The 11,041-nt window shown below is 47.6% G+C and overlaps 1 protein-coding gene across 2 annotated transcripts in view; it reads left to right on the forward strand.

Annotated features, from left to right (window-relative positions):
- Positions 1–11,041, forward strand: part of Cables1 (Cdk5 and Abl enzyme substrate 1) — a 110,830-nt gene that overhangs the window by 46,934 nt on the left and 52,855 nt on the right. For both annotated transcript variants that reach the window (XM_021150771.2, XM_021150772.2), the window contains exons 2-3: positions 1,180–1,251; positions 7,227–7,319. In XM_021150771.2, the coding sequence (XP_021006430.1) occupies positions 1,180–1,251; positions 7,227–7,319 (165 nt within the window). The remainder of the gene's footprint in view (positions 1–1,179; positions 1,252–7,226; positions 7,320–11,041) is intronic.

Raw genomic sequence — 11,041 nt, forward strand, 5'->3', positions numbered from 1 at the left:
AAGCAGCATCTCTCAGTACCCCAGTGACCCTGTGTGCTATAAGCAGCATCTCTCAGTACCCCAGTGACCCTGTGTGCTATAAGCAGCATCTCTCTGTACCCCAGTGACCCTGTGTGCTATAAGCAGCATCTCTCTGTACCCCAGTGACCCTGTGTGCTGTAAGCAGCATCTTGTAATTTCTTGTCATGTGGAGGCAACTGAGGCTTGAAACAGGTCATCCGCTTGTGCAATCACTACAGAGTCCCTGTCCCGGAGGGGTGTGGTCAAGATGCAGGCAAGCAAGATGAGCCTGGCGTCACTGAAGAGAGCTGTGGTCTAAATTTGTGTTTCATTTTAATTTTATGTATTATTATTATTATGAGCAGGTAGGGCAGGGGCATAAGTGCCACCAAGGACATGTGGCTGTTAGAGTACAAATCTGTGGAGCCCATTCTCCCATCAGGGGCGGACGACCTTGAGCCCACCAAGCCATCTCACCCCCTCCCCTTTCTTCCTTTTCACGTTGCTTCATGTATATAAGTGTATGCATATACATATATATTCCTAAATACATAAGTGGAGTCTGCTTGGTCTATAAAGTGCAATGTATACATATGTCTTCAGGTCTGGCTACTTGGTATTGGATACCAGTCCGTGTTCTCCTCTCTGGGGAAGACATTTCTCCCACCTTCCTGCATTCTTTAGTTCCCTATAGTTCTTTGTGTAGGTAGAGTTGAGACCTTCCCCCACATACACACACACACATATTTATTGGGGTTATGTTATGGCAGTCATGGTGGTGAGACCGTCATGGTGGTGAGACCGTGGGTGGAGCTTCTGAAGTTTCTAGGAGACAGTCTCACAGCAGACTCCCTGATGGTCTGGCTCTCACAATCTTTCTGTCCCCTCTCCCACAATTTTCCCTGAGCTTTAGTGTGTGGGGTGTTTTTTGTATCCATTGGAACTGGGCTCCACAGTTGAGCATTTGATTGGTTGTGACTTGCTGTGGTGACCTCTGTCTGAGGCAGAGAGAAGTTTCTTTGGAGAGGCGTGAGAACCACACTTCCCTGTAGGGCTAAGGACAGATGTTTAGAGTGTAGTTAGGGACTATACTGGTTTCTTCTCGTGATAGTCACAGATTTACACAGTCGTTTGATCAGTTTTATTGTACACTATTAACCTCCGGTTTTTGGTCTCTAGACGTCGCCTCATCTCCCAGAGATCATCTTTGGAGACCCTGGAAGATATTGAAGAGAATGCCCCTCTCCGGAGGTAAGTTTTCCATGCTTCATGTATGCGTATGTTATAAGAGCTGTTAGTACACAGATGGTTTTTTAATTCTTTTTCTTTTCCTTTCTTTTTTATTAGATATTTTCTTTCTTTACATTTCAAATGTTATCCCCGTTCCTGGTTCCCCCTCTGAGAAACCCCCTCCCCTTACCGCCTACCTCTTCCCCTGCTCACCACCCCCACTCTCACTTCCTGGCCCTGGCATTCCCCACACTGGGGCATAGAGCCTTCACAGGACCAAGGGCCTCTCCTCCCATTGATGACCGACCAGGCCATCCTCTGCTACATATACAGCTAGAGCCATGAGTTCCTCCATGTGTACTCTTTGGTTGGTGGATTAGTTCCTGGGAGCTCTGATTATAATTCTTGATCTTCCTAATTAAATTTTAAAAATAAACATTTGATTCCCAAGGACAAAGAATTGTCATTGTTGAACCCCAACTCTCAAGACATGTGAAACCTAGGACGGACACGACCCACTGATATACTGGAGCAGGGCAGTCTGCCTGCAGATTTGGTGGCTGTTTTTCTTGTGGTTGCCTTTGTGGTTGGTACCAGGAAGGCACTGTCAAGCTAAGCCTCTGGGCAAGCTAAGCATCTTGCCCAGCCACCCTTTGCATCTTGAAAGTGGCTGTTTATGGAAGCAAGGCCCATATTAACCCTGGCATTACACAGCACTTAAGATCTTAGGCCTTACTCTCAGCAGGGAAAGCAACCAGATCTGCTTAGGAGGCGACCATGACGTCATTCCCTAGCTAGTTGCTGGGGCAACCTGGTGAAGATCATTGCAGAGGCTCCCTTGGGTTTGAAAGCATTCCATTCCATTTTCCCTACTGGATTAGAAAAGTGCTGGCCAGACACATTTTTGGGATGACAGCGATTGCCGGAGACTGGCAGGTTTGCCTCCCTTAGTCCTGCCCTCTCCGTTGGCCCACATCTGTGCAGAGGTCCAGCCGGGCGTTCCTTGTGAAGGAGAAAATGTGCGTGTTGGGTCTTCTCCCCACAACTCTAAGCTGGCAAGGGAAAGACGTGTGGTTCAGACCTTTGAAAGCAGGAGGCGGCAGATGTTTGGGCTTCACAAGGACTGTGAAGCAGACGGCAGACAAGAAGGCCCGGGGGAGGCTGGAAGCTCCTGTAGACTGGCATCAGCTCTTCCCAAACCTGCATCTGTGCCCCATCTGCTTGGCTGCATTCCAAGACATAGCTCCCCCACCCCCACCCCCACCCCCACCCCCAGCCCCAGCCCGGGAAGTGTCACTGGAGGGCAGAATGGTATCCTGAGACAGTTCCTTGCCAGTCTGAGAAGCCCTAGATGTCAGGTGATTGTGAATCTAGTTACGGACATCATCAGGAAGGGCAGGGTTGGACAGGCTGGTCTCTACTTTTGAAGTCTGTCCTGAAAGCTCCAAAGGACGTAGTCTCTGAGGCCATTTCCCCAGTAGGCGCCACACTTTAGTTCAATTAAAGCACAAGGCAAGGAACTGGCTTTAGTCCAAGTAATATGAGCGTGGAGGAGGGAAAACAATGCTTTCAGGTGGCAAGAAGTGGCTTTGGCCTTAGAGCAGTAAAGTCATCTGTACGGGAGCCTCTCCTCCCCCACCTCCACCCACTGTATCTGAGCCTCCCCTCCCCCCACCTCCAACCCTTTCCCCACCTGCAGCAGACAGGGACAGACAGCAAGGACAGAGGGCAGTGAAGGCTATCTTTCAGGTGCTTTCAGAAGCCAGTGTTTGCAGTTGTGTGGCAACCAGGGGTTCAAGACAGAGCTGTTGTGTCCCTAGGAGGTTAGGGGGCTAAGGGAGACTTAAGTGCTCTGTTACACTGCAGCCTCTTCTTAGAATTTACCCTGACTGGCAGCTAATTCTGCTTCAACTGACTTCCCCCAAATCTTGGTGACAGTATAGTCCTGAATTTCAAAGGAAACTTGTGTAAATGTAACATCTAAAAGCAACCTTAAATCAAGATAATTTTAGAAGTCTTTATTTCTCCAAACAAACTTAAAGAACAAAACAATAAACAAAATTAAAAACAAACAAACAAACAAAATGAAACAACTTCTCGGGCCAATGAGCTGCTGCGTGAGTAAGGGCACCCACTACCAGTCCTGATGGTCTGCATCTGATCCCTGGGACCTACGGGGCTGTCCTGGATCTCCACACAGATGCTGTGTGGCCCATGTGTGCCCCCCCCTGTAATCAGTATGTATGCGCATATGTACATACAAGCAAAAAAGCAGCAGCAACAAACAAAGGCGTTCATATTTACTTAGAAATGTCTTGTTCCTAGGAAATGAGCTGATTAAAAGGTGCTGGTTGGGAAAGTAGGACTCAGTCGGCATCAGATAAGCCTCGCCTCTTCCACCTGTAAAACTGGAGGGCCCAAATAAGCTGATCTTGGGAGATTTATTTTTTTTAAGCCTATAACAGAAGTCCCAGTAATGGCATGGAAATGTTCTGGGAACTGTGGGTTTGGGAGGGCCTGAGCCTAGCTTGCTTTTAAGGTTAGCATGTAAAACAGTTGCCTCCAAGGTGCCTATTAAAACTTTAGCATAATTTAAGCGTATCCTCTAATCAGTGCTAACAAGGAAGAGCTAATCTGTCATTGAATTAGTTTTTAATTTAATTCTATCCCAATTTACTTTTGCATGATGCAAAGTGTATGCTTTTAAGTGGGTATTTACATGGTAAGGCAGGCAGCTTTGTGAGTTGCTCCTTTGCCTAACCTGATGTCACCTGAGGCCCCATATTCCAGTTTCCTTGGCAATTGTTGCTAACAGTGCTCTGAAAGCTTCGACTCCCTAGTGTTTTGGTTGAATGCTGTTTTAAAAACAGCACCACCACCCGCTTGCTGGGTGAACCTCAGGTTAATGGGGCATCCTTGTGCCGGCATCCTGTTAATACCATTCTCTCAAACAGCACCTGCACACCCAGAACTCCAACAATGGGGGTATTTGCTGAGGAGTTTGCTGCCTGCCTGGTGGCCACTGGCAGGACATTAGGACATCTTTCCCAGTTCCCTGGAGCAGGTGTGGTTGGCCTGCTGGGGCCTTGGCAGTGGGTGTTGGAGCTTCCACTGTTAAAATCATTATTTCCATCATGTCCTTACCCAGCTATCACTCAGCTGCCTGTGGCCTTTTTGCTGCCCTCCAGCCTACATGGCAGCCCAAAGAATGAGGATCCTTCTGTGCAGACATGGGGGGAGGAGCCTGAGGCCCCCCTTTGTTCTGTTACCACCTCCTTAACTTGGGAAAAGGATCCAGGGCTTATCTGATGACAGGCTGGAGAGCTCACCTCCTGAGGCCCTCTAGCTCTTGGCCTGCTTCTTCTCAGACTGGCTGAAGCAAGCTCTGGTTTGGGAGTGGGGCCCTACCCAGAACCCTCTGTTTATTTATGCTTTAAGTATCCCTTTCTAAGCAGCAACCTCATGCTTCTAGAACCTTCTGATAGGACCGTAGTGATGTGATTTAGAAAACCAGGGATATGTTTTATATAGGGTGGTATGGTGGGGTAGGAGGAGTTGCCTCAGTGGGCCCATGCTGAGGTGTTCCTCCGCACTCCCCCAGGTACCAGACATACTTAAAGGCGTAGTATAGAATGGGTGTGGTACAGAATAGAGTTTATTTAGGAACATGGGAAGGGGAGTTGAGAAGGCAGAGAAAGAGGGAACAGAGGAAGACAGAGAAAGAGAAAAGAGGCGAGAAGAGGCTGGCCAGGAACATGTGGAGAGAGAGGGGAGGAGGGGAGAGATGGAGAAAGGGATGAGAGAGGGAAGGGGGTCAGAGAGAGAAAAGGGGCAGAGAGTCAGAGAGAGAGGGAGAGGCCAAACAGTCCTTTTATAGCAAGCCAGGCCTTCCTAGCTGTTTCTAGGTAACTGTTGGGCGGAGCTTAGAAGGAATGACAACCTGTTGAAAACTTAGGTAGACCTAGATTCTGGAAACAGCATAGGGGCAATTTGGGGTTCTGGGTTTGTGTTCCTCATGAGCCCCAGAACTAGGAAGTCTGAAGACTAAAGAGTAGGACGGAGTGAGCGGGGCAAACTCCTTTTCTGCCTGTTCTTCAGGCAGAGCTCTGCAAGGCTTCTAAACAAACAAACAAACAAACAAACAGACAAACAAACCAAAAAACTAAAAACCCTCCGTTTAGAGCTATAAATTCAGAGCCTTTAATAAAAGCTGCTGTTTTAAGAAAATGTAGGTACTCCCCCACACACACACCTTGCTCACAGCACTTGAAGTTTGCATGTGACTCTGTATACATTTGTGTGTTAAGTACATTCATTCCAATGGGTTACTTGGCAGTTTATGAAACACACCCATAAATGTATATAATCACTTAATTTTCACAGTTATTAATGACAGTGGGGATTGCAAGTATTGGTAATAACTTAGTTGAGAGCGTTGCATGACCTATAAGGCCAGGCGTCATAAATCAAGGTTATACTAATCTCCAAGTTGAAGGCTGGGAGGGGCGTGGCCCCTGCTGAAGCTTCCAAGCCCATGGTAATGGATGGGGAGGAGAAATGGCGCTTCTCTGCTCTGGACACAGCCTGTGGAAGGGCCTCACTAGTAAATATCACCAGAGTACACGTCTGCCTTGGTTTGGGCTCGCATTATTCAAATTAGGTAGTGTCTTATTTTTAAAAAATATATTGTGATCTCTACTCTACGAATGGGCTTCCAGAAAAGCTAGTGATTGATAGAAGGGTTGGTTGGGGTAGATGGAGATGGCCTCTCTGGAAATTGCCCTGGGGGAGGAGTAAAGACTGGGGTTGCTCTGTATAGCTAGAACCCTCCTTGTTCCCCAGTCTAGTTCCCACATGTGCCTCACCCCCACCCACTACAACTTTACCTCCTGTGGAGCTATCCCCCCACTCCTCTGCCCCTCGGCCCCCTCCACCCCCTCTGCTCCCTGCACTGCAGCCTTAAGACAGAACTGACTGAATTCCGATGACGTCCCACCCACATCCACACCCAGAGCTCCGTGCGGCTTTGGGAACCTGCACGGTGCTTTTCCAGACCTTGAGTTTGGAAGTGTCCGGTTCCAGGCATTCACATACGATAGTGGAAGCCTATTCACATCCTATAGTCAGGAAGGACTTAAGTAGAAGGTCAAGAAAGGACAAAACTCCAGCCCCTTTGCGGTGGGATTTTCGGCTTTGGTAGTGGTGTCTGTGTGGTTTTGTCATTTTGTAGGATTTACCAGGTTATTTCAGTAGTCCTTGTCCACAGTAAGCTCTCGTCATCTCCTGGTCTGTGGGAAGCACGGGGCAAGCACGGGGCAACGCTGCCTCATCCCAGGCAATTTTTTTTTTTTTTTAAATTCAGGTCACTTTGGTTCAATAGATGTTTACTTATTAAAATTTATTCTGAAGTAATAAAATAAAGCAGCAACTAGTTAGGTCCTGATTCTCATTCAGATTTAAGTTGTGACTTCCCAAGTGGAGTCTGGATTGGGGCAGTTGTCCAAGGTTTTCAGGCCAAATTCCCACTGCAGAGGAAAAATGACTCAGGGCTGTTTTGAAAGTGAAATTTGCATATCTGTTCAGCTCTAAGTCTCTTCATGTTGCCGCCTTCAGTTCTCTTTGCCTGTGTTGACTTCGAGTCTTTCTTTTGGATGACAACAAAGACTGATGATGTCCTTGGGATCCATTTAGGTTATATTGTTGTAATGGAGGAAAGAGTTTTCATTAGCTAGCTTTTTAGAGACTCATAAAATATTATCAGAATTATTGAGGACGTTGTCTGTTGTTGGGTTTTAAAGCTTCCTTGCGCTGGCCAGGCTGTATGTGTTTATTAGCACCCACCCCACTCACTCCTGCAGCCTCTGGGTGACTCAAGCCACTTGTCTACTCTTTCCTTCCTGTCTTTGTGTGGAGATGTCTCAGTTGTCCAGTGGCGGCTGATAGTATTTTTTAAATGACCTTTTTTGTTTGTTCATTTTCTTTTTTTTCTTTTTCAGATGTCGAACACTCTCAGGTTCTCCCAGACCAAAGAATTTCAAGAAAATTCATTTTATCAAGAATATGCGACAGCACGATACCAAGAACGGCAGGTACTACTGCAGCACAGAGCTGCTGAGGCTGCTGGGGACAGGGCAGAGGGAGGAGGTGACCAGGAAGGCAGGTACCACTCCAGCACAGAGCTGCCAGGGCCCCGGGAAGGAGGCCAGAGTTGAGCAGGGATAAACCTAAGCTTTCAAAGCAGATAGCACCCACCCCAGACATCTCCACCCGACATCTCTGGAATCACCCAAAGGAATCTAGAGAATCCATGTTCTAAAGGCCTCGTGAGAGGCTTGGACCGGCCAGAACTATGTGTTGGATAGGCCCAAGTACATCTTAAAGAAAACAGTGTCCAGACAAACAGTTGCTTTCGTGTGGTTTTCAGCTTTGTTGGACTTGGTTTCCTTGTTCACAAGCTCTGTCTGGGCTGGGCAGTAAAGGCTGGCAGGAATGTGCCTGAGCTTGGTTTTGGCTGTGTTGTAGGTAAGTCTTTAGGAGGGCAGACTCTGGACTTTGGCTCCTTCTGGGTCTGTTGGAAAGCTTTCTCCATCCATTCACTGAGTAACAATTATGGTTGAGAGAGTACAACAACCTAGATAATAGGTCTCTGCAGAGGGTGAGATTGGAGGAGTTGCCCGCACGCCTGTGATAGGATGGCTGACGTCCATTCGTCTGAGGCCTGTGATGTCCACTGATGCTCTCCCCGCCCCTTAGGGATGGCTCCTCTTAGCTGACATGCCATCCCAAAGCAGAGGGCCAGGCCCACCGCCTTTGATTTGATTTCTAGAAGGCTGCATGATCTCACTAACACTCCAATTCTTACGAAATGAAATTGCTAAGCAGGTTCTCAGAGAGGCTCAATAAAGCCCAGCATTCCTGTGATTCTGAGGGTAGAAAATGCATTTTACATCTTGTGGAATATCACTAAGGAGTGCGTTTTTAAAGGCCTACTTTCTTAAGGCTTATACCTGTTTTTTTGAGCCTTATCAGGAGAAGGAGCATAGTTTTATAACGATTATGATGGTTCCAGAACAGCACAGTTGAGGTAGCAAATACTGTCTGCAGACTTAGAGTGGATGCTCCCACCACAGCTCCCCAGCCAGGGTCACTCATCACTCTGTCCTCCCTGGCTCCCTGTCACTTCAGTGTGCCACATTCATCTAATCACCATTTTTGTTTTCTTTGAGCCTGTTTCTACTGTAATTTTTAGTCTTTATTTAATTTTGATGTTTTGTCCTGTTGTTTGTTTGTTTCTTTTTTTGAGACAGGGTTTCTCTGTATAGCCCTGGCTGTCCTGGAACTCACTTTGTAGACTAGGCTGGCCTCAAACTCAGAAATCCGCCTGCCTCTGCCTCCTAAGTGCTGGGATTAATGTCCTGTTATTTTTTAACCATAACATAAACACAAAAAGGCTACAGTTACCCCCAAAAAATCAATGGCAAAGCCAAAGAGGCTAATCTAATTAATAGGATTCCACTTCCAGCCCTGACCATTCAAGCACAGTATTGTAGGTTCCCGGATGTGGTTAGGCATCAAGAGGGCATAGCGTAGCTAATAGATGATCTAATGTACAGTGTGGAGCTGCCCCCAACCCCCACCTCAGAACCAGAGGAACATTTATAGTCCAGGGAGACTGCAGGATCAGAAGTTCTTATCGTGAGTGATGAGCTAGTGTCAGGAGACTCAGCTTCCCTGAAGATCTGAGATGGGTGGTAATGGTGAACATCAGAGCTGTAAGAACCACAGGCTGTAGGCATGCTTGCTCTACCTGCCCAGCTGAGCCCAGCAAAAGGCCCGAGGTTCCTTGTCTCCCCAGGATTTATCAGTAAGAGTGGATGGATTGTCCTTATGTGAAACAAAACTGGAAAGGAATGTAGGAAGAAAATTGGATTTCTGAGGTAGGAGAGGGAAACTGGTTGGGGGTTGAGGAATGGGAGGAGGTGGGCTGACCCTTCAGAAATCAGAGCAGCACCTTTGCCTGGCTACAGGGAGCACAGCAGAGTAGATGTACCCAGATATGGAGGTAAGCTGCAGGCCCAGCCTACTGGGTTGAGGGATCTCTAGTCATGTGCTTTGAGGGAGGGATCTGTATGGTGGCTGAGGTTTCTGGTGCTCCTGCCTCAGGAGAAGGATGAGTGTTTGACTCAGGCCCCCAGCCTCCCACCTGAGCTATATTGATCACTGTCCCAGCATGGATGCATGGTATGTGCCTGCTCATTGCTGCACATATTTCCCAGACCTCCTAGTGACTTCCCGCAAGTGCGCAGCCTAGTTTCTCAGTCTACAGACTGAGCCCTTGCCAATAAGACTAAGCTAGCAATAAGTTTGAAACATAATTTTGAAACAGAAATGAGAGAAAGGCACCCCAAAACTGAGAAGTGTATACAGTGGAGCCAGTATTGTAGTATCAGAAAACAAAGCAGCCACAACAGACGAGCATAAGACCTGAGCTGATCTCATAGAGCATCCAGTGCCGCTGAGGAACAGCGCCCCTCTGTGACACCGAGGGACCTAGCTGGCCTGGGAGGGACTCGGAAGCACCTTGGATAGAAGCATGAGATTACCATGATGGCTTCACATTTGAATTCTGACAAATTCTGTGAGAGGTTTTTGTGTAAGGCAAAAGTGCAGAAGAAAACAGAGCTGAGCCTCTTCTTGCAACTGTTCAGGCTAAAAAGGACTGTCCCCTGACACAGGTCACAGGCCAGCCTCTGAGAGGGGAGGAAGCCATGAGCCCTCACCTGACCCCGCAGGTGCTTGTCCCTGGAAGGTGGGTGAACTGTGAGGAGGCCTGTTGTTCTAGTCTCTCTCACATAGGAGAAAGTTTTGTGCTTCAGCCCTGGGCAAGAGGGGGTCTTTTTGGGTTTAGAATAGGAAGAACCCCAGACTAAAGTGTGGACTCCTGCGGCAGGTATTATGTTGCCAAGAAGTTGGTAAGAAGTTGGTAAAGCTGCAACTATGAGAAGGTGGAACTGAGTGCTTTGTGGGTGCCAGGCTTGAAGAGATGAATGTTTTGTTTTATTAACTCAAGCTGAACAGGTAACCCGGAATGGCTGCACACAGCTTAATCCCAGCATCCAGGAGGCAGAGGCAGGTGGATGGATCTCTTTGAGTTCCAGGCCAGTCAGGGCAACATAAAACCTCAAAAACCAAGAACTTCATAGCTAGCTGTATGTGGTGATGCATGCCTGTAATCTCAGCATTAGGGAGGGAGGGTGAGAGATTCACAAGTTTGAGGCCAGCCTGAGCTATGTAGGAGTCCCTGTCACAAAGACCAAGGACTGCAAATATGGCTTATTGGTATAGTGTTTGCCTAGCATATATGAGGCCCTGAGTTTGAGGCCCAGCACTGGGAAAAAAAATAATAACCCCCATTATTTGTTGAACACAAGACTTTGGAATGAGTTGTCCTCAGCTCGAAAAATCAAGGAATGAAAAGAGTAAGAAATCCAAATACTCAGGGTGGGGCTGGAGCTTAGCTCTAGAACACTTGACTAACACATATGGCCATGACTGCAAAGAGCAGAAAAGGAACCCAAAATGAGGTTTATATGGAGGCCATCACTCTTTTGTTTGCGATAAGCGGAATAATGTCTGGCCACCAGGGTGTCTGTCCCCTACCTCGACAGTTGCATCACAGACAGCCGCGTCACAGACGGCCAAGTCACAGACAGATGCATCACAGACAGCTCATCTCCATCACAGACAGCTCATCTCCATCACAGCTCCATCACAGACAGCTCAGCTCCATCACAGACAGCTCAGCTCCATC

Source organism: Mus caroli, chromosome 18 (genome assembly GCF_900094665.2).
Source record: "Mus caroli chromosome 18, CAROLI_EIJ_v1.1, whole genome shotgun sequence".
Lineage (NCBI taxonomy): Eukaryota > Metazoa > Chordata > Mammalia > Rodentia > Muridae > Mus > Mus caroli.